This window comes from Juglans microcarpa x Juglans regia, chromosome 2D (genome assembly GCF_004785595.1).
Source record: "Juglans microcarpa x Juglans regia isolate MS1-56 chromosome 2D, Jm3101_v1.0, whole genome shotgun sequence".
Taxonomy (NCBI): domain Eukaryota; kingdom Viridiplantae; phylum Streptophyta; class Magnoliopsida; order Fagales; family Juglandaceae; genus Juglans; species Juglans microcarpa x Juglans regia.
In genome coordinates, this window is record NC_054596.1 from 12,167,404 (window position 1) to 12,191,738 (window position 24,335).

The window sequence follows — 24,335 nt, forward strand, 5'->3', positions numbered from 1 at the left end:
CCCAATATTTCCCAATTTCAGCAGAAATCACCATTATGCATGCAAAGACATTGGATGGGATCATGATTGAGGTTGAAAAGCTTATGCTTCGTAGTCAGTACCAATGATGGTGGTGTGGTTACTGGAAACTGGAAACAGTCAAATGATCACTAATGTAGTGACGAATGTAAAATATATCATTTTTTGAATTGAACGTTGTCTTAATGCCAATGTACACAATATTTAGGATGTGAAGGGCTTAGGATGCTTAATAGATTTAAGATTTTTGACATCTATATATGTTCTGTTGACAAATCTAATACTTCCGTAGTATAACATTTTCAGGCAAGTTGAGACAAGAAAGTTGTTCTGAGGACTTCAACAATGATCCTGAGCCAATCTTTAAAGAGACATTTGGTAACAGAGGGTATACTAAGTTTTTTAACTCATGGAAGGAATCTTCTTTTGAAGACTCAACGTCTGGAAAAACAATTGATTTAGAAGACGGGAAACTCTTGAGTGAAACTGAGTCTGACAAAGATTCATGTTATGTAAGCACCTTCCTTCAGTTTCCGCTTAAAGATCGAAGATAATAAAAATGCGTTAGTGCTTTTCTATGTCATATTATAATATGAAAAATGCTGGATGCAATCGACCCATATAGTCGGTGTGTAAATGGTGCTGACGTGGAAAAAACAAAACGCACTGTTTCATTCAAAAATTAAAACTGCTTGCTTCACGTTCCTCAGTTTAACGCACCGTTTCGTTCAAAATGAAAACCGTTGCTTCCTATTTCTCAGTTTTTTATCTCCTCAGTTTCCCTCCTCTATTTCCCTCCCCAATTCCCTCCCTCTTTGTGTTTCTTCCGCACGAAGCGCAGCCTCCCTTCCTCGACGGGGCGTCCCTCCCCATTCGGGCCCTCGACAACACGTCCCTCCCCTCAGCACGTCTATCCTGAGCTGAAGCCGAAGCCGAAGACGATTCTACCGCAGCCTCAGTTTCGTCTATCCTGAGCCCTAACTTGCCATTCTCAAACTGATCCACCTTCCTTACAGCACTTTCATCCAGATACTGCAAAAATCTCGAATATGACATTCTACTTGAAGTGGATTCAATAGGGCTCCACCGCAGCACGTCTATCCTGAGCTGAAGCCGAAGCCGAAGACGATTCTACCGCAGCCTCAGTTTCGTCTATCCTGAGCCCTAACTTGCCATTCTCGAACTGATCCACCTTCCTTACAGCACTTTCATCCAGATACTGCAAAAATCTCGAATATGACATTCTACTTGAAGTGGATTCAATAGGGCTCCCCGGCTCAGCTATTGCGGGCTGAGAAGTGGAGACACCTGCCCCTATAAGCTCCAAAGCAAAGGAATTTAATAGCTTTCTCTTGGTGAGCTTAATGTCTGAAGGTGTTTTGTAACGTAGGTTTTCGCTACAAGTACTTTTGGGAAGGTGGTTGTCCTTTGAATGGTCTCGAGATTTGCAGATTGGAGGGTGTAAAACGGATAAAGATAGAGCTGATGACATTTTCTATGATCAAAATAAGTGTTGTATTGGGCAGCACACAAGTTTAAGACTATCTTCTTCTTTTTTCTCTGGTTTAAGCAAATGGTTGTTTGATTTTAGTTCAAGGGGAATGTCGAAGAGGTGTATAAATAAAGGAGATAAAGGGAGGTTTCCAGCACTTCCATTTGGCTTGTTTTTGAGTGGCACTTGTCGTCTGATTTTTCATTTGATTTATGAAGGATCTAGAATGGTGCTGTTAGGTGATTTTGCAGCTGAAACAGAGTAAGAAAGAGATGGAATTCTTGAAAGAAAAATGCTGGATGAGAAGCACAAATCGCCGAAGAAATTTTCTAGCCGAAGATGAGAAGCACAAATCGCATTCTAGCCCAGAGGAAGAAGATGAGAAGCAGCGCTGAGAAATGGGAATGAAATCCGAAATGCACTACTCTGTTTTTGGTTTTTTTTTTTTTGAATTAATAGCAGCTGCCACGTCAGCCGACTGCACAGTGATTGTAGCTGGCGACTGTACGTAGCGGAATTGTTATATTATATTATATTTACGCAATATATAAGATATATAGAGGCATATCTCTCTATGTGGTGTATCTTCTAACTTCTCTAATGCCAACTTTTTTGGCACCTTCCTTCAGTTTCCGCTTGTCCGCTTTAAAATGGCATCCTGACAAGCATCAAGGCCCTTCACAGGTCAGTTTGTAGGTTTCTGCTCTCTGCCCAATCAGTTACTTACGATGCACTCCCGCCAAATGGGGGGGTTGCTGCTGATGGTAGGAGCTAGGAGGGGCGTAACCTCACATTATGTAGTCACTGAATTTGCAGTTTAAATAAAGAATCCGGAATGACAGTTTTTTCATTATTTTTCCTTTCCACCATTTAGAGTATTGCCAACTAAAACTTGAGTTTTTGGCAACCTTAAAAGAGGTTAATCCACATTGAACTAGTCATTCTAAAATCAAAATAATAATATAATATTATATATTTTAATAAATTTTTTTAATTTGTCTTTAATATTTTACAATACATTCTATATATTAATTAATAATTTAATTTCTATTGTCTAAACAAATTATTTAACATGAAGAAGAAATGAAGAGAAAGGGAAGGAAGGGGGAGAGGAGACTTGAGAGTGAGTGAGAAAAATGAGAATACTTTTTAATAAAATATTCTTTTGGTTCATGAACAGTAACTCATCAAATATGGCTTTAGTTTTCTATTTACTGTAGCTCATAATTTGACTTGAAGTAATTTGGTTAGTCCAACACAGTTGATTTTAAGAAAATTTAGTCGAAATTTAGATTTGATTGGCATTTGATTAGTCCAATACCAGTACTTTAGAGCATTAGCATTAGATTCATCATTTTCATCTTTAAAATTTGATGAAAAGTACATATTTTTCATAAATCTAAAACCTCTCTATCCATAACCCTACATTGGATTAGTTATTAGATTCATCAAAATAATAATATAATATTATTTTGTTAATAATAATATTTTTAATTTATCTTTTTTCATATTTTACACTTACACTAACTATATGTTAATTAAAAATTTAATTTGATACTTAAGTTATTATTTCCTAACTTAAATATATTGTGGTTTAAAATTGGGAAATAATAATTTAAGTAAATAAAATAATGGTTATAGAGTGTGAATAGTGAGTCTTCAAATTTAAAGATGAAAGAAAATGTACTGTAACTAAAAATTTGACATTTAAGCATATGGTGAATCTAATAATATGATTTTAAAATTAAAATTAAAGATCGACTAGTGCTCTAACTGATGGATAATTACCCAATTCATTGTGTGGACGTTTAACTGTCGAACCGTCATGTTTATCGAGGTCTGTTTGTATAATTATGGTTCTCAAAGCAGATGATTTTTTTTTTTTTTAATTTGTAATGCTGTAAATCTCAATTGATCTCAGAAGTTATTTTTTTACATTATACTGATGTATATTCGATGCACATAATTGAAAGCCATTATTGATTATTGTTGACTCCCTTTATCTTTCTATTTATGGTTTTTGTTTAATGGTTTGATTTTGAAGTCTTAAAAGAAATCTATGCATTCTTGCAGGCAATGGCCGTAGTGCCCTCTCCCCCAGCATGGTCCGTAGGTGCTTGGTTTAAATGCATTCGATCTACTTTAAGAGGATAGCGTTTCCTATTGGGCAGAGACGGCAGAGGTATATTCAATTCTACATGATTGCAACAAGAGAAAATTTATTCTTAGTCCGGTTTGGGCATCACACGCCACACGAATTTGATGTGGCAAACCGGTCTAACTTGAAATCCGGTTCAACTAAAACGAAATCTTGAGTCCCTCTTGTGAAGCCTCTTCCTCCCTGAATCTAAAATCTCTCTCCTCTCTTCATAAATCTCTCACCAAAATGCATCCTCTCCCCGTGAGAAATCTCTCTCCCCTGTGAGAAATCCCTCACCAAATCTCTCTCTTCTCGTGAATGACTTTAACAAGACCAGCTCCTGGACTCTTGACCGCCCTTCATTCTTCACTTCCTCTCCGTTTTCGTCAACCTTATCGACCCCCAAATTATTCACCTACAAAAGGGCCTCAACTATAGCTCCAACACAATAGTTTCGTTCTAGAGAATCACTGTAGTCTTGTCTGATTTGTGTATGTTGTATGGGGTTTATAGATTGACTAAGGATTTGGATTTGAAAAAGAGAACTTCGATCTGGGTATTGGTCATTTGGTCCGCAATGCTTGTGATTGTGAACCATGTCCATTTCCAGTACAATGGATTTCTGTTGGGGTTTTTGTTTATATTGCTTTCATATTTGGAGGAAGGGATGGATTTGATGGGTGGGTTTTTCTTTGCGGTTTTCTTGTGCTTCAAGCAATTGTTCGCATTGGCAAACGGTGGCGCTGTGATTTGGGTATGGGTATGGGTATTTAGGTATTAAAAGGTTTAACTGAAATGCATGTGTTTCATTAAAAAATAAAAAGAAAATACCTATCGTTCAAAAAAGAAAAAGATAAAAAAATCACATCTCAATTTCGTGTGGTGTATATGAGAAGGAGGAAGATGAGTAGAAGCTCTCTTCCAACAAATAGGATATGATAATAGCTGAGCTCTTCATTATCATAATTCTACGGACCGTAGATGGTATAATGAGCTTTTCACATCTCATTAAGAAAAGAGTCAAACTAATATATTCGATACCGATAGATTTGAGCTGGTTTAGTTAACAAAATCAAACTATCTCGTTTCATTTTATATAATTATTATAATTTTTTAAAATAAAATATAATAAATAATTTAATTTTTTTTAAATTTTAAAATAAAAATTATATTACAACAATAACATCTCATCTGACGAGGCCTTACATGTTACAAGAAACAAACTGACACCATCCGTCAGTACGCCCAGAGCAGACAGACTCGGGCTTCTAAAGTCCAGTCAGTGTCCAGCTCGAACGTTTTTACATTCAAAATTCAAAAATTAAACGGCTTAATAGATTAAAATAACATTTTACCCTTTGAAGGGTTTGTTCTGTTTCACTTTTTAACTGTGTCATAATCGTAATAATAAAATATCCTTACATGATGACTACTGCTGAATCAATTCAGTCAAACCCATCTATCTGCTAAGATTAAGAACATGAAATATAGCATTGAAATTGGAATCAAATCCCATCAAATAATTCCTTCCTACATCTAGAAAAGAAAAATAAGCATTCACATTCCCACAATTGGTGAAACACATCTGCCAAGACACAGAACAAGTTAAACAGCTAAAAACAGAGGAGGACAACAGAGGATGAGACCATAAACCCATAGATCAAGATCAAGAACCCAAAATGCAAAGCCCAGTTCCTCTTGAACTTACCAAAGTAACTCTCGGGAGGCTCTTGGTAATGAATCTCAAACTCATCGTCCCCAACCCCGTCGAACTGCTCGCCCCCGGTGGCGCTTATTTTCATCTTCATCTCCCTGAGCTTCTCGGTGGCCAGCCCAAGAGTGAGCTTATGGCAGCGCCTCTGGTACTTGAACCCGTTGATGCACCTGAGGGTCTGGGCCACTGAGACGTAGAAGATGAGATGGGAGAGGGAGAGGATGGTGATGGGGATCCAGCAATGGCGGCATTGGAGGCGAGGGGACTGGGATTGGGAGAGAAAGACGATGCCCAAGAAGATGAAGAAGAGCTGGAAGAGCTTGTGGAGCTCCTTCTTTTGGAGGTCTATGGAGCGCTTCTTCTCCAGGGTCTTCTCGAAGTGTAGCTGGATTATGGTGTTAAGGGCCTGGAAGGCTGTCTCTTTCGGGATTGCTTGGTGGTGTTGTTGCTGGTGATGGTTGTGGGTTTGGTGGTAGGGTTCGTACTCCGCCATTGATGGTAGAGAGAGTGAGAGAGTTCGGTGAAAGGGGCGTTTACAGCAGTTTAAGTTCAGAATGGCAATGGAGTTTGGCTCAAATCTCGTTGCACTTTCACTCGGGATATTAAAGGGAGGTGAAATGATGGCACTCCGGTAACTTTCTTGCCATATTGGCATTGCGTACTTTGAAGGTTCACTCGACCAACGGTAAAAATTAAAGTAAAATGAATTACGCACATTATTTTTTATAATATTTTACACAATTATATTTTAAATAAGAAGTATTTTTATAAAATATATTATAAAAATAATATTATTTTATAAAAATATCATCATCTTATAATATTATTGTGAAATATATTGTGAAAATATATTATGTGTATATCATTACTTAAAATTAAAATAGACATGATATGAGTCGTGTTGGTACTTTAAAGATGGTGGGTAAAATTATAATAAGTTATTTATTTTTATATTTATTATATTAGAGAAATTAAAAAACCAATACTTTTGTATCAATTGATCAATCATTAATTAATATATTAATAAATAAGTTTGGAATTATTTTTCTTAAAATCTCTCTACCATAAATCTTAGAATTCACATAACGGTCTTTTTTTCCCTTTTTCCTTTTTTTTCCCCGAAGTTTACCTATACTTTGGTTGATATACCAATACTTGGGTGTAGAACAACTATCATTCAAAAAGAAGTTGAGAATGTCTCTCCTCAAAACATTTATGTGTGGTTTGTACAGTGAGTTGAGATGAGATGAATTAAGATAAAAGTTAAAAATAAAATAAAATATTGTTAGAATATTATTTTTTAATATTATTATTGTTTAGAATTTGAAAAAATTGAATCGTTTATTGTATTTTGTATGAGAATTAAAAAAAAAATAGTAATAATGAGATGACATGAAGCATTTCTTGTATTGGCCAAGTTCTGTATAGATGTTAAGATTATCTCAATTCATTTGTGAAAAATAATAAAATAATTTGTGAATATTAATAAAATAATAGTGAATAGTTTGTTAATAGTAATAAATTGTTTATAGATAGTAGTAAAGTAGTTTAAAGATATCTAAGAACATTTGTGTTTCCCAACTGACCTTTAGAGCATTAGTATTAGCTTAGCTAGTGAAGACTCTAATATGACTAATATCCTTCAAAATGAGGCTGCAATGGATTAGGCATCATTAAATTTAGATGACTTCGAGCAACAGTAAAGTTATCTTGGAAGTCATATTTGGCCAATCACATTAGTAAAATTATCCCACTTGTTTATTATTTAAAAATGAGTTTATAAGCCAATGGCTTGTAGTCTGATGGCACAAGACCCACATCTTCAAAATAGAGATCATGGATTCGACCCCTCTCCCAATGTATAAAAAACAAAAAAAAAGAAAAGAAAATTGAGTTTATATGATACTAGATTATTTCAATTCATTTGTATGTTGAGTTTTGAGTGAATATTTTTAAAAATACAAATTTTCTGAACGGCTATAGACTCCCGAAATGTGTCTATGCACTGGCCGGAGATTCTATGGGATGAAGAGAGCGTACGGAGAGAGAAACAAAAAATTAGTGCAAAGCTAAAAAAAAGTAATATATTAGCTAAATTTTGCATAAAGTTTTATCTAAACCAACTCATAACAAGTATCGTAATGGAGTTTCTAACCGACATTTTTTATCTTTTCCCTCCCACCTCCCTTACACCTGGCCCCATTTTTTATTCTCGTGTTAATTTGTGAGTTTTAGGTCCTAGAGAGAAAAAGTATTTTATCTTATTTTATTAATTTTTAAAATTTTTTACATAAAATAAAATAAATAATTTTACTTTTTCAAATCTCAAAATAATAATAATATTAAAAAATATTATTATAATAATATTTTATTCAACTTACAATTTTTATCTTAACTCACTATTTAAACACCAAAATCTACTTATCAGGGTTGCCATCATCATCAAATACACATCACATGGTTGGATCCTACGCCCAGAACTCTAATATGAGAGAAGCGGAGATGATCTCTAATCTAATCTACTACTTGTATATAACCTCCTATTTTATACTTTAAACCCTTATCAATCAATTTGCCTTGGAAAAAAGACCTTACTTTTCAATTTAATGATAAAATTACTTCAGTCTAAACTGATTGTTAAATTCAAGATCAACATTAAAAAAATGACATCAAATTATTGCTGAGAAGTTTCTGAACAAAAAAAAAAACCAAGGTGGAGGAATCCCGGACCCTTCCCCTCTGCCCATGGGCATGAGGCGATTGTTGATCAGCTTGACTTTCATCTTTGTAGTCCATGCCCAAAGAGCTCAATCAGGGCAAAAGATGGAAGGATTACTAAAGATGATATGGCATTTTATGCATTGCACCCTTCATTTTCTCTGGGGGAATGAATTCTTATTGCCAACTGCAGAATTTTTCTATTATGCTAGCACTGTTCACCTAGATTTCGGATAAGATATCCAACCCGGAACCTGGGTTTCAAACCCGGGCCAAGTTAGCTCAGTTGTGACCCGAGTTGGAACATTCGTGTTTCAGGATGTACTTTTTTTTTTTTTTTTTAATTCAACTTATAAGTAAACAAAATAAGAAAAAAAAATTTAGCTTTCTGACTTCATATGTGTACCAAAAATCGAAATATCTTAGATATAGCTGAGAAAACACAAAAGTACTATAAAAGGCTAAAAGTTGCACCTTCTTGTAGCTACCTCCCTCAAGGTTGGTTTACCTTGGTATTCACGACCTCAAACTCCGATCCTGCACCAGAACAAATAGACCGATCAACGACTTTTCATTATCAAGATCAAAGATCAAATAGCGAAAGAATGCCATGATCATTCACTTTATTGCTCAAATCTTCTATCTTTTAGTAATCTATTATGAACATCCAAATCAAACCCAGATACATTAGCCGAAGAAGAAGTTGATAGCGGACAACTCCTTAAACCCCTACGAAACTCGAAGCCTGGAGGAAACGAACAACTTTTGGGATCAAAACAGGATATTAGACTCAGGGTCTTTTTTTAAAAAAGAATTCGGGTACCAGATTTCAAATCAGGTTCCAAGTTTTAAGGTTTTGAATTAACCCGTAATATAACTGAGTTTCAGACCAGAATGGAAAAAAAATCCGATGCAGATAAATAGTCCTAGGTTATGCCTTTTCTATATATATAGATACACACTAAGGGTACGTTTGGAATTAAATTCCTCTCAACTCATCTCAATTCATTATTATAATTTTTTTAAATTTCAATACAAAATATAATAAACAATTCAACTTTTTCAAATTTCAAAATAATAATAATATTAAAAAATAATATTCTAATAATATTTTATCATCTCAACTCAACTCAACTCAACTCAGTTCAACATCTAAACGCAGCCTAACAATATCTATAAGCAACTTTTATTACAAAACTTTTCCAATTATATTTAAAATTGAAGATATTTTTAAAAAGTGTACAATGGGTTAATGTTTCTTATATAATCTAGATCTAGTTTGTTTTAACGAATAAGATGAGTTAAAATAAAAATTGAAAATTAAATAAAATATTATTAGAATATATTTTTTTAATATTATTTTTATTTTTATTTTAAAATTTAAAAAAATTAAATTATTTATTTTATTTTATATAAAAATTTAAAAAAATTATAATAATTAAATAAAATAAGAATGATTGTGAAAACATTCGAGTCTAAGTGTTTACAAGAACACCCAAAAAAAAAATATATATATATATATATATATGCAGCTTCCACTGTTGCAGCATTACTGCTGGTACTAAATTTTATTAGTACAAACAAATACAACCAACCACTTCCAACTTCTACACGCTTGTCGGTGTTCACTGTCAAAAGAAAGCTGTATTAAATTACACACTATGCTCCTTATTTTGTTCATTCCTATCTGTCTCTGTCTCTGTCTCTGTCTCATCCGTATCAACAAATGATGAACATTTACTACACTAGATAGAAGATGCCATTTCCCGAAAGATGCAATCATATTGAATCAAAATGAATTTCTCAGCAACCACGATCTGACCCACACAGCCTAGGGTAGCCTCAGTAATGGACCCTGACCCACACCCACTTCGCCTTCACCTCTGAAAAAAAGGTTCTCACCGGTGTCTCCTCAACCCACAGTTGCCGTTGAAGAAGGATCACTTGCTACAACCTGATAGCCATCCCCATCTTCATCTTCCTTATCTACTTGAATCTGATCAGCATTCTCTCTATCACCGTCCTCCGTTACCGATTCCGTCCTCTGTTGCTCTTCTTGTCCATTCATAATGTGCATCAAAAGCTCCTCAGGCTTCAACTCATTGCCAGAATTAGTTGATTTTTCAACCTTCGTAGTCTTCCCAGTGTATAAAGCATCAAGCTGGTGAAAATAAGGACAGGTCTTTGAGTCCTCAGGCCTTTTCTTGTTGCTTTCTTTTACCCTCTTGAAGTACTTGTTTATATTCTCCCACTTCTCTTTACACCTCTTTGCACTCCGATCATAACCAATCTTTTTCATTGCAATTGATGTCTCCTCCCATAGAGATGCTTTGGGCCCATTTTCTTGATACTGATAATCAAGGTTAGTCCTCAGCCTAATCAAAGCGTCAACTTCATCTTTAGGCCATCGCGCCGAGCTCTTCTGAACAGAATTCCCACGATTGCCATTTTCTTGCTTCTCCAAATTATATACACAACTGTTATCCTCTTGATTGTCCAAAACCTTCCCACCATTATGTTTTCCTTGCCCCGTAACATCTCCACCATGACTATTGTCTTGCCCTTCCACAACTTTCTCCACTGGCATTGAGACCATTGTTGACTCCTGGGGCAATTGCACCGAGCTCGCCTGCTCAGAAAATTGCTTCAAGAAGGCAAGAACGGCAGCATCCTTCGCTGCTGTAATCGATCTTTCTTGAACCAGAATTTCACGCTCTCTCTTAATTCTATCTAATTCTTCCGTCCTCCATGCTTCTTCTCTTGCCATTCGATCTCGCTCACACTTATCCAATGCCTCTATAAGTTTCCTCTGCAAGATCTCCTGTTTCTCGACAACCTCCTTCATTAATCCCTCAAAATACTCGGTCAATTTCTTCTTCTTCTTCTTCTTCTTCCTCATGCCTTCCAACTCCTTAAGGGATGAAGATGTGGACGGAGTGGAGTTATCCACGAACATGATAGAATGCTGAACTGAATTTTGGATAGCATTAGTTGGCTCCGCAGTATTCACCACTATCCCCCCCGTTTCTGCCAAAGAAGCCTGGACCTTTTCTTGGTAAGGAGAAGGAGAAGGAAGTTGTGGGTTGCTATCTAAAGCCTCTAACTGCTCGAAAAACCGATAATTCTTGCCATTGGATCGGCCCGACCGAACTTCTTTGGTCCTCTTGTGGTACTTGTATATGTTCTCAAACTTCTCCTTGCACTTCTTGGCGCTTCGAGTATATCCAAACTCCGCTAATTTCCTGAACAACACGGTTCCACAAACTGCATTTTTGAACTTCAGCAAAACCCAAATTAACCAATACTAAAAGAATGAACTAAAGCAAAAAGGAGTTGCTGGATATTATTACTTCAATGTAAAAGGGATTTAAGAACACGATAACTTGAGCGAGAACATAAGAAATACATCATTTTTCAAATTGTTATTTCGGCATGTTTCGATTATATAAGCAAAAAATTTAATCCTAATAAGCATACTTGCAAAACTAAAGCCTTCGAATTTTCACGGGCAACAAATGTGAAAACGCAACTACGCAAGCAAGAGGATGGCTTTTCTCGAGAAAGTACGAGCAAGTGAATGCTAAACTAATTTCACTGACCTGGAAACCGCTTCCCAGAGAGGAGCCTTGGTGGAAGAGTCCCTGAAGGTATCGTCCATGTCAGACCTTATCTCGAGCAAAGCCAGAGACTCTTGCCTCGACCACCGGCTACCAGACCAGTTCCGGTCACCCTCTTCACTTCCCACTCTCTCTTCATCCCCGGACCCAACCGAAACCAACGCCGAAACACCACACTCCTCGTTCCCCCGGTCAACGGCGGCGGAAGTTACTGGATTTTCCGGTAAATTCGAGATTCCCGACATAGGAATAGGCTCCCGGAACACGTATTAACGGCCGAGAAAAAAAAAAGGATTGGTGAAAAATGAAAACTTCTAGGGTTTTTTTTTGGGGCGGGGGGAATTGAATATCAAACTTTCAAAGTGGGCAAGTGGTAAATAAAAAATTGATGGGGTATATGAGATGGAGAGCTTTCTTCTGGTTCTCACACTTATAACATTTTTATTGGGGTGTTTTATAGGTAAACAATTGCGGCAACAATGGGGTGAGATCTGTGGTCTTGTGGGCTACATCTAGCTAGGGTTGTAGACGTGGCAAGTTATCATCGGTGGAGTTTTCCTTTTTATCGTCTATTTTGATTTGACTTTTGTTGTTTGAAACCGCAATTACTGTTTGACTTCTGATCAGGATAAGTGTGCTTTTAAATTGCTGGATAAGTTCCCCTAAATATCTGGACAAAGGAAGGGGGAAGGGTAAAATCGAAAAATTAATGGTGATGTCTTTCTGTCTTTCTGTCTTTCTGATTCGTTTTTATTTTTAAATGAATTAGCGTAAATTATGACGTAAATTCCATACATTTAAAAAAAAAAATTTTAAATTTATATGAAAAAATTTATTTTTTAATAGTAAAAATAATTATATACTCTTTTTACTAAGATGTCTACATTATAATATATAAAAAAATATTTTATTAAACAATAGTCGCATACGAAAATTTGACGGCTGTGTTGTCTTTGGGTTTAAAATCTAAACTTGCATTTAAAAAATTTATTATTGAGAAATGTAGGATACATATTAATTTCTTATATATAAAAATATTTATAAATTAATAACATGATATTATAAATTGTATTTTCTCTAATTTTAAGATAAATTTGATATTTTTTGAAGTTGGTTTCTTATCTACCCCACTCCAATGACTCGGAAGTTATCTATATGTTTTACTTTTTAGACCATTTAAAACACACGTAAGATGTTATTGTCACATCCACTACATGAGTGAAGAGAATAATAATCTTCATATTCTCCACCTTGTATGAAACTACTCATGTGCCCTTCTATCGATGCCCATGCTTTTGGACAATATTCTTATGTGTGGAAGGGTGATATCAACACGTATGTCAAAAGGATGAGCCTCCACGTTGCAGTGAATATCTTTCCTCTCTTTGCTTTACCTAAAACAATAGAGCGAAATGCTATATTATCATTTTATTTTTATTTTATTATGTGGGATATTTATTATTATTTTTTAATAAATAAATAATGATAAATGTATCAAAAAAGTGAGATGAGGGTTGTGCTGTGTCGTATCGTGTTAATCTATTTTATAATATTTATTAGCGGGTCAAAACGAATCGACACAATACGATCCGTTATGTTAATGTGTCGAATTAAAATTTAAAATTTTAACACGATAATAAGTTTAATGGATCGTGTTCAGATTGATCCATATAGTATAATATATATGTCTTAACACAATATGAATATAATCTGTTAACACGATTTCACACTAATATGATGTATAATATTATTCTATTAAAAAAAAAAAAAAGAAAAGAGATAAAATCATGGGCACACGTAACCTCAGCTTAGAAGCAAGTGGCATAAAAAGAAAAGTTATAAGAACGCTGTCAAAACGACGGCCTTTCTTTTTTATCTTTTTATCTATTTTTTTTTAAACATCATTATCGTTATCGATGCTTCCAGACAGTGGTTTTGAACCAGCTTTGTTGCTTTTAAATGAAGAAAGAAGAGCCGAAAAGAAGAATAAAAAGATGGAGCTTTGCTTTGCTTTGCTTTGCTTTGCTTTGGTAAATATCCAATAATATAAGAGTGCAGAATTTGTGTACGTAATTGAAATGGATGAATGAATGATGTCCCTTTCATATTCATTACCCATCAACCTCCAATCTTCCAACGTTTATTTAACCCAAGAGTAAATAATTGCGGTCCAAAAGCATCCCACGCGGATCTAAATGGGACCTATTGATTACGAGTGTCTGAAACGTGGAAGCGTTTTCTTTGGACAAAAAGAAAAAAAAAAAAAAAAAGTGTTTCAATCTTATCGTCATGGTTCGATCATTATAATATAGTTTAGTTAATTTATTAATGTTATCTAAATTAAGTGACGGTGTAAGGTGCTTGCTACGTGGTCCAAGTTTGAAAGTTGGAGAGGAGAGAGGTGCCATTCTAGATCAGAAGATGGCTGGCGTTGATCCTATTGCTAATTCCCTAATCACGGATAATACAGCAATGATTTGGTGGCTTAACTCACATTCTTTAAAGAATAATGCTAATGTCACCCATCAATTCTTCTACTTCTAGAGTGTTTACTTTTTTTTTTTTTCTTTTTTCAAAAAAAAAAGTTAATGAATAATGAAGTATTTTTTTAATGAATTTGTGATTTTTTAAAAAAAAAATATTTAAAGTACGTAATTTAAAAAATACTTTAAAAAAAAAACACATAAAATAAAAAAATAGATTTTGCCTTATCGATAGGAACCGTCGGGATCACTTCTCAGTGGTCCTAACAATTTATTTCTTTAAAATAATTTTAGATATAGTCTTAGAATGTAATAAATCATTATCATTTTATATGGTGGGTTATGTGAGATTTTCGATCCATGTTATATGTTGGACTTTCCCTACCTTTGTTTCAAACAGATATTTAAAAAATAAATAAAAAATAAAAAATTTGTTTTCTTGATAAAATAAGAAAATGTTATTTTATTTTATTTTATTTTTTTAACTCCAAGCGGTCAGCGGTGAGTAATAAATTTGATTTAAACAGATAAATATTTTTTTAAAGGACATGTGAATATATATATATGCCTTGCAATTTTATTAATAACTTTGATTGAAGATGATCATAATTATAATATTTGACTTTGGGGTTATATTAGTAACTCACATTTGTGGCAAAGGTTAACCTTGGTCACGATAATTTTACTTTGTGGGTTATATCATCAAAACAATAAATTCTAAAACCAAGTGCGTAGAAAAAAACATCAAAACAATGTCGGATTCTTTAGAGTTCATGTCCAAACTCTAGACTATAAGAGCATTCATGTTGGGATCAACAAATTATTTGTCAAGATTTACTCAAAAGTCATCTATTTTTATTTAAACTACTCATATTTCCAAAACCTCATACATCTCACTTTCTATTATTTTTCTATTATATTAAAGTAATATTTCTCTATTATTTTTTTAATTATTTACTGTGCTCGTATTTTCAACTTTTCATCTATAACGATTTTTTTTTTTTTTTTAAATTCCATATCTTGCTAAACGGTTATGTTTTCAAAATCATGGCTTTCGTAACAATAATATTTTAAAAAAAAATCATATTTTCTCAAATGGTCAAATTGTAACTATAAAAGTTATGAACACAAGAGAAATTGTAAGTGATTAGAGGAAGAGTTTGTTTTATTGGTCAAATAAAATATTTGTAAAAAATGATTTTGGAATAAATAGTAACTCCTCATATTTAGAGAGTCTGTTCACATGTAACAAAATTTTCTCATAATAGTAGTTAGATGGAGAGGATTTTTTTTTTTTTTGTCAAAAGTTAAATATTTTTACTAAATTTTAGACAAGGAGTTCTTATAGTCAGTCGGATGGGAATGCTAGATGAGATTGCCGTAAGTGAGAGAAATATAGATATATAGTGAGTCAAATAGTATTTATTGAGCATTTAATAGCGATTAAGAAATTCACTCGAACATATATAAATACTTTTAAACTCATTTTATATGTCTATCTCTGTCTCATTGTAAACCTTCTAACACTATCACTTTTACGATAAGATCAAGCCTTATCATATCATTTATTCAGATTTTGTATTCATTTATCTTGTAGTTTATTTAGTTTGAATTGATGTTTATTGCTTTGCGTGTATATATATCAAACTTCAATACAAAAAAACGAATAACAGAAAATATTCTCCACTTTACATTTTGTCAATCACGAACTCTAAAGGATTTAAATCCAAGAAAGCTTATTCCCTTACAACTTCAAATCATTTTGGTTCGGACCCTATCTTTGACAAAGACTCGCACGTTACTCGCACGTTACGTGGTGCAGTCGCTTTGAAAAAGAGTGGAGTCTACTATTAAAAAATTATTATTTTTTCTTGTAGGTCTCATATTTATTCATTTTTTTTAAAGTGATTGCACGGCGCTTACGCACTCACGACTGCAATTATCATTTCTCCTCATTTAAACATGATTCTTAAATTTTGCCCCAATCTTAACCTTTGTATATTAAAAAAGAATAATCCTGGATATAGTTATAAGGTGTTCAAACGCCACCTAATTTTCTTAAAAACAAAATAGGGTTTACAATTAAAAAGTTGATTTTTTTCATACGAATCTCAGATTTGCTCACTTTCTTTTAAAGGGAGTGTGTGTGTCTTGCACACTTAAACTGTACAAATTCTTTTTTATTAAAAAATATGAAATTGTCTATATTAAAGAATTAGAATATCAAACAAGTATTGATCATTTTGGGCTGCATATCATAAAATAATTTTGTTTCTTCAATGTTGTACTAGCGGGCCGGCGCCTGTGCAGAGAGGCATGGAAGCCCAAGCCCAAGGTATTAAAATGGCCGCAATCCACAAAAAGAACTTTAAATGCACGACCCAATTTCTTATTGGTTTTTTGGGTAAGTGAATTCACAGCTTCGGCCTTTCGGCCGGATGAAGAAACATCCTCTCCTGGCCTTTCGCCTCCAAATTGTTTCATTCAGATTTCAAGTGAAATTGAATTTATATTTCAAAAGCAGAAACTCCTCCATATCAGAATAGAAGAACTATATGCATAGAATAGCCGTGAGCCCCAAAAATATTTGGTATTTTTTGTTTGAAACATAGAAACTTTCATTTCATCAAACACTTGGCATTCAGCCATTACAAGATACTGGATACATGGATTTACAAATCAATTTCCTTAAAAAAATAAGGCAGCTTGTAAAACAAGTCCGATAGCAGAACTAGCTTCTGCTATCACTGGTTGTGAACAAAAAAAGTAAAGGCTGCATTAAACTAGCAAGAACTTCCCCTTCATGATCTCTTATCACTACTCCAAATCCTATCTTATTACCTTCCTCTCTAACAGTAACCTCCCAGTTTATTTTAAGCCAATTTATTGGTGGAGCTTCTCATTTTATACTCACTTGTTGGTTTGAGGTATTAATAAACGAATTGGAATTTTAATTTTTTATGCATGTTTGTATTTATATAGAAAATAAATTTGTTTGTAAATTGAACACAAGAAATATTGGGGAAAAATCAACTCAAGTCATGTTAAGCCTAGCAAAGAAGATTAAAGCCCACTATGCTTGGATAAGAGGGAAAAGAGAATGTCAATCACAAGACTTAGAGCACTAGCATTAGTTTAGGCAAAATTTTAGATAAAGTTAGGTTAATATGACACTTTTTACTTGTTCGCTAATCACTTAAAACTTAAACTCCACATCAGATTAATCATCTCACTTTTTATAATAATAAAATATTATTTTTTTAAAAAAATTCTAAATCTAGTTTTTTAATGAATTATTTATTTATTTTTTCGTTACTTTTATTTTTATTTTCATAATTTCCAACAATCTATATATCAAAATACATAAAATCTATCTATCAACCTAAATTAACTTTATTTTTAGATACAGAACATTAAAATATATACAAAATCAACTTCATGTTAATATCCAACAACCTAAAAATCATAATTTTAAAAAAAAAATATATGTCTAATTGAAACACCTATTTGAAGAATTCTGTCCAGCATATACATTAAAACAATTTCTAGGTTTTCATTAACTTCATATATGTCATCCATTCTTTTATGACACTATTAAATCTAGTCTAATAGCAGACTTTAAGTGGAAGATATATACAACCATCCAGTCATGTCAACCAAACTAATTGTAGAATTTAAGTTCACGAACATCACACCAGGCCAATCAAGGGAGTTTTCTTAGTTTTACAGCTTCAGTTCAAAGGAAAAAATCAACACGTACGTAAAACTTGATATTTTATAGTTTTTCTCCTTGTTTTTTCTCTAGACGTTGAGTAAATTTTTACCTGTAGCCCAGATATCATTTACTCATGGCACTCTTTGACATCTTTTTTAATATCTCACTTCCTTCACGTCCCACATGAGGTCTATAGAGCTCGTGCATAGAGGAGTGAGAAATAATAAAATTCATTTGGCTAGGTTATTGTGGCTAAAGATTATTGAGAATTTATTCAGAGCTTTGTGAATTCATTATTTTATTAATATATTGTGATTGTTTTAATAAATCCTTACAAGATTTCACAGCATTATTATGACAAGAGCAAAGATCCTCCCCAATATGATTAAAAAAGACACAATATTTTCCATCATTAATCTTTTTTCAACTTCTAAATCCTATGACAATAAATACATCTTATCCAGAACGTTGAGATGTTTTCATTGTAAAAAGATAACAATGTAAACAATATGCAGCATCTTTTGATGGAGAATACTCTTAGCCAAGATGCAAATTGTACAAACCAAGAAGTTTGAAAGCGACGAGGATGCTTTCTAGAACTAGAAAATAGATATTTTGAGAGACGCATCTGATATGGACCTATTTTTAAGTAAGCTCTTCTTATTTCATCACATTGATTGACTGGATAGTCCTACATAGGAAGACGTAATCTTGGATCTCATTGTAGAGAAGATATATCAATCTCTTTAGAATCAAGTGTCGACGATCTAAAATGAATCTCTTCAAACTCCACAATTGGAGAGTTAAGATTAAGATTTTCCTCAGGTTTAATCATTGGAATTTTAGAAAAAATTTCTCGAATATTAACTTCTTTTCTTTTTAAGAATGAGTCAATAGTTTTTAATTTAGACATAATTATTGAACCTAAATTTAAAATCAAATTGAAACATATAAAATAAAGTTAGATATATATGAATTCAATTACTCATGAAACACAAAATAATTATATTTAAGCACAAATAGGAGTTTAAAGTTAATATTTAAGCATAAAATAAATAACCATTCAATAGACATAATTATATATAAGCCAAACCAAGTAATAATCAATCTATTTCAAAAAAGAAAAACAAATTTTAAACAAAAATACAACTGCATCAATACATCAAAGAAGGGAAAAAGTTAAAAAAAAAAAAACTTCAAAAACGGCATCAATAGATTCAATACAATTATATTTATGGAAAAAGAAGAAAATAAAAAAAAGAGAACAAAAAAAAAAAAATTGAGAAAAGTCAAACCATGTATCATGCGGTGGCAGAACTATCACTATGTATGTAGACAGCTAGGCTGTTACAATGTTACTGTTACTGTAGCTTGTAGAAGAGTAGTAGTCTGTACCAAAACTTTGCTTCAAGACAACATGTAAGCCCATGATCGAAAGCTCTCATTTTTTGCCTTTTGGCGGATGGTAAGGAGAAGACTTTTAGCAGTAGAAAGTTAGAAACTACAGAATTGTAGGAGGCAGGAGAAGAAAAGCACCCGACTTCCCTTTTTATTTTTATTGATAGTAAAAACATGTCATCATGTTATTAGATAATTTTATTTTATATGAAATGTATTTTATTTATTTTATTTTAAATCAAATTAAATTTTTTTAAATTAGACTTATAAGTAATTAATCTATAAGATCAAAATAATTTTGTAGAGAGGGGGCAAGATAATTTTTTAAAAAGTGGACCAACACAAGATAAGATTACTATCATCCTATTAAATTATAAAAAATTATTATTTTTTTTTCAAACTTCTTTTTTTTTGGGGGGGGATGGCCCCCTGCTCCTTAATAGTTCTGCCACTGTGCACAGAGGAGTGAAACATAATAAAATTCATTTGGCTAAGTTATTGTAGCTATTGTAACCCATAATCAAATTTATATGCCAATACATAATCTAATGTGAAGGTTTTAATGGGCATATTTGCTACATTTTAGCTAAAATTAGAGTATGCCTAAGCCAATAACAATGCACTTAATCGAACATAATGAGAATCTAAGACATAACATTAAAGGATAAAATATAAAGTAAAGAGAATGGACGAAAAGATGAATGAGAGGCAATAAAGAGAGGGATCTACTTCCTTTGAGGTCTGGAGGGAGGGAGAGAGAGGGAGAAATATAAATGTTCGAAGCTTCTTTTCTAGATTTAAGTGATTGTAGAGAATTTAGTGAGAATGAAGAACTTGTATTCAACCATATTTATTGTGAATATATCACGATATGTGGACATAAGCTTTAGTGTCAAATCACGTAAATATTTATCTTCATTAGTCACAATCATTTATCATCAAGCAAGTCATGAATCAAACACTCCAAGCACACCACTACCAAGAACCACCATATGAGCGAAGAGTCATACAATCGTACCGTTGAGGCCGAAAAACACATCGACAACAAATATATTATTGCTGTAGAAAATTTTCACATCTACTATAATAAAAATAAAATACATATATTTTAATGTTATATAATTATAATACATTCATCAACAAGTAGTGTATTTATTGACCAATTAATAAAGAATAAAATTATATATGAAAGCTCAATACAAAAAATTCTGGTTTTGTCCCAACTTCTATGTACTGTGTAGCTGTAATATTCCATTTGAGGATGAGATCTTTCCTTATCTTCACAGAGAAGAGGAATCCTTGCATGGGAGTTCCCAACCACACATGACTATCTATCCGCTCACGTTAAAAAGGTAATTAAAAAACAAGAAGATAGGGAGAAAGGAGATGTATGAATGTAGGGGTCAAGCAAGCAGATATCATTTTGCTTATTACTCAAAACGGGTTGGAAATAAAAGAAAAAGAAGAAAGAAAAGAGAAACCTAAAATAAACCAACAACCAAACAAAGAGTCAAAACAGTAAAAAACTTATCGCTGAGGGACATGGAATAGCAATATCCATTCCTCCCGGCAGCTTGGGTGGCCATGACCTTGCGGCAAAAACTAAACCACGCACAACAGTGGAAACTAAACTTGTTATTGAATTTATGGCCACTGTCCAACCACCAATCCCAGCTTCCCAGCTAATTCTGCCAAAACCAAGATCCACCAAAATGATGCAAACTCCCCCCAATTACTTCCGGCCACATATCCGAGGACCTTCACCACTCTATTTGGAAAGTTCCTATCCGGGTTTAGACCCGTTTCCACCACCAGAGTCGCAGAACCAAGATCTGATGTTCTTGGGGATGAAACACTAGCCGACATCAAAGCAGAGCTTTACCAGGCACTACAAGGTATGCCAAATCGAGTTTTGGTATGATTTTTTTTTCTTTAAAATATTGCTCTACTTTAATGGATGTGGAGTGTAATATGGATTGCATCTAAACATCTTTCTAAGGAGTGAATAGAGGGATATTTGGAATCCCATCTGCAAAGAAATCCGAGATTGAAGGTTTGGTGAAGCTGCTAGAGTCTCAAAACCCAACTCCAGACCCTACTTCCAAACTAGATAAGGTATATTTCCAATCATGTTTGTGCAAATGCAGGGGAATTGTAGTTAAATGAATGGTTTTCTGTATTATTTCTATAATTGGAAGGAGGGATGCTGAAACTTAGTTCAAAAGTTTATTTATTTCCTTTCATTTCTAAAATTGGAAGGTGGATGGATGCTGGAAACTAGTTTACAGTACAATTACAATCTTGGGTTCCAAGAGAACCAAGCTAGGATTGAGAGATTTCATTTCCTTGGGGGATTTTTTCCAGATAATTGATACTGCCAAGGTATTTATCTTTCAAGATTCCCGTTTCATTATTGAATATTCCATCTGTTTTACCAAAATAAATCTTTGTTAATGTGCCAAAATGGAGGGAAAAGCAGTAAATGTGATCAAGTTCAGTGCAAAGGCACTAAATTTGTTGAATGGAACGCTCACTATCGAGGCCTCCTTCAAGATTGCATCGAAATCAGTTAAGAACTTTAGTTCTTTTCCACTTGCTTTCTACATTTTTTCTTTGATTCTACATTAATTAATCTGTCTTTGTTTCCCATTGTGCAGAGAGTGGACATTAATTACGACAAGTCGTCAATCACTCCCGACCAAGTATGCTACTTAATTTCTTGTCTTTTCTTTTTTTCTTCTTCTCAAATGGGAAGTAATTGGTGGGTACAACCTTAAATTCGATTGTTTGTGCATGTGTTAACAATAGTTGATGAATGTGTTCCGGAAAAACTATGATCTTCTGCTTGGAATCTTCACTCCACAAGGCTGGCTCGAGATTACGTATCCTTAAGTACCATCCTTGTATATGGTATTTTTTTTATTTTTTCAGACTTTTTCTTAATTCAAATATCCCCTTTTAGATATGTAGATGAAGATGGCATGAGGATAGGGAGGGATGATAAGGGCAATATCTTCATATTAGAGAGATCAGGAGAAGGTGAACCTTGAGCGATCTCCATGTTAGAACGTCGTCACTTTGGCAGGATTTAGTTGCTTAATAATTTTTTTGCTTCAAATATTTTTGATCATATGGTATCTGGTACAATGCCAAGCAAAATCATTTTATTATCTTGCCTTTGCGTTCAATAAATATTTTGCAGAAATTAAAATAAAAAAAAAAGATCAAAATTTGATCCATTTTTAACATCTTATTATAAGTAAATGTTTTTTTTATATATATATATATATATATATTATATTCTCATTATTTTCATCTTGTTCTCAGTGCCAATGCGGATTAATTTGACCTTAACATCTGCCCTTAACAAAGCTTGGATTAACTAAGTATAGAGTAAATCTCGAAAAAAAGAGTAGCATTTCCTAGAGTTTGCCTACTAGGGTAGGAGAGAAATTGGCTTATCAAGTAGATTTTACAATATTTATCGTTGTTTAATACGTAAGTTTTTCGTATTGTATTAAATGTTTGATAATGCTACATGACTTATTTATGTCTCTATCTCTCTTCTATTATATACCTTAGAGTTTATCCATAAACTATAGGCAAGGGATCGAGGATCTTGTGTTTTTTTTAATTAATAAAAAAGGAAAATATAACGAGGAAAGAGAGATTTAAAGAAGATGTATAATGAATCTTCACAACTTATTTTAATCTTATAGGGCAAATAAGAGTTAAAATTGATCAGTTAAAATGACTTGGAGTCGATTCTCTCATTAGCCATTATTTACTATTCCACACTTCACATCTTATAAAAAAAATAAAAAAAATTGTAAGTGTGGGGTATAGAAGTGAACAGTAACTAATATATAGAATTCCTCTATATACATGCGAGAAGGTGCTTGAATGAATTGCACCAATCACACTGGCTTGCGAGTGTCGGACCAAAAAGTTTGCCGGACTTCACGCCAAGCCTAGTTTGAGCGAAAAATTGAGATATTTAGTTTGTGACACAACAATTAAGACATCGGTCTGCCAATTATTTGGCGCAAACCTCTGATGTGGCAAGGCGAAAAATAATCCTCTACTAGGGTTACCTTGTACAAAATGGCAGTCGCTGGGGCCCTCCAGGGCAACCTGGCACCGACGTTTCGTCCACGATCCTTCGTCGATATGGTATCCCAAACGCCCCTGCCATTATCGGAGCTAGACGTTCCTTTGAGGTCTCCAAAGACCATCGAAGGTGAGATCTGTGTAATGTTTTCTCAGGAAGAAATCCAAAAATCCGCTTGGCCTTTTATCTTCTCCATCATTATGAAATTCCTACGCTAGCGTCTGAGCTTGGATATGATTCGTTCTTTTGTTCGAAGTGCTGGGGAATGGAGGCTCAACCAGTGATTTCTAGCATGAGGAAACCCAAAAAATGTCTTTCTTAGATTTTCGAAGGAGGAGGATTTCCTTAAGGCTTTCTCTCGGGAAGCTTGCGACATAGAAGGAGTTTCTTACAGACTTTTTCATTGGACTACCGAGTTCTCTAAAGATGCGGAGCCCTCCTGTGTATCGGTGTGGGTGGCCCTTTTGGGGCTGCCTCCCAGCTTCTACCATGAGGCTTTTTTAAGGAATCTGATTCTGCCAATTGGAAGATACATTCGGCGTGATAATAGCACTCGATGTGCCACACGCATAGACGGAGCAAGAATTTGCGTGGAGATGGATGTTGTCGTGGAATCACTGCAGGGATTTTGGATTGGTTCTCCTTGGCAGCCCAGCAATAGGTATCAGGTAATTGAATACGAAACTCTTCCTGCCTTTTGTATCTCTGGTAGTATGCAGGGGCATAATAAGAGGACTTGTAAAAAAGAAACTATGAAAAAAAAATGGAAGGGGGAAAAGGTGAAAAGGGGAAAGAGGGACTGAAATGGGTAAAAACACCCTTGGGGGAGAAGAGGGACGAGGTTACTAGTTGCCCTATTATCGAATTAGACAAAGGTGAAATAGAAGTGGAAAAAAAGAGTAAAAGGATTTTGAATGGTGTGGAGAACA

General features: G+C 33.8%; 3 protein-coding genes across 3 annotated transcripts; 1 reads left to right on the forward strand and 2 right to left on the reverse strand.

Moving 5' to 3' along the window:
* Positions 1–5,122: 5,122 nt before the first annotated feature.
* LOC121248680 lies at positions 5,123–6,048 on the reverse strand. Its single transcript, XM_041147219.1, has one exon. The coding sequence runs from the start codon at positions 6,017–6,019 to the stop codon at positions 5,264–5,266; it is 756 nt and encodes a 251-aa protein (XP_041003153.1). The 5' UTR covers positions 6,020–6,048; the 3' UTR covers positions 5,123–5,263.
* A 3,575-nt stretch (positions 6,049–9,623) lies between these two features.
* LOC121250043 (trihelix transcription factor DF1-like) lies at positions 9,624–12,174 on the reverse strand. Its single transcript, XM_041148957.1, has 2 exons — positions 11,682–12,174; positions 9,624–11,324 (listed from the first exon to the last, which is right to left on the reverse strand). The coding sequence occupies exons 1-2, from the start codon at positions 11,942–11,944 to the stop codon at positions 9,995–9,997; spliced, it is 1,593 nt and encodes a 530-aa protein (XP_041004891.1). The 5' UTR covers positions 11,945–12,174; the 3' UTR covers positions 9,624–9,994.
* An 8,763-nt stretch (positions 12,175–20,937) lies between these two features.
* LOC121251243 (fibrillin protein 5 homolog) lies at positions 20,938–22,509 on the forward strand (the record flags this gene model as incomplete). Its single annotated transcript, XM_041150605.1, has 7 exons — positions 20,938–21,190; positions 21,295–21,410; positions 21,555–21,677; positions 21,765–21,863; positions 21,953–21,997; positions 22,104–22,177; positions 22,258–22,509. Coding segments are annotated over 7 exons (798 nt in total), but the record flags the coding sequence as incomplete, so codon positions are not given.
* Positions 22,510–24,335: the final 1,826 nt, after the last annotated feature.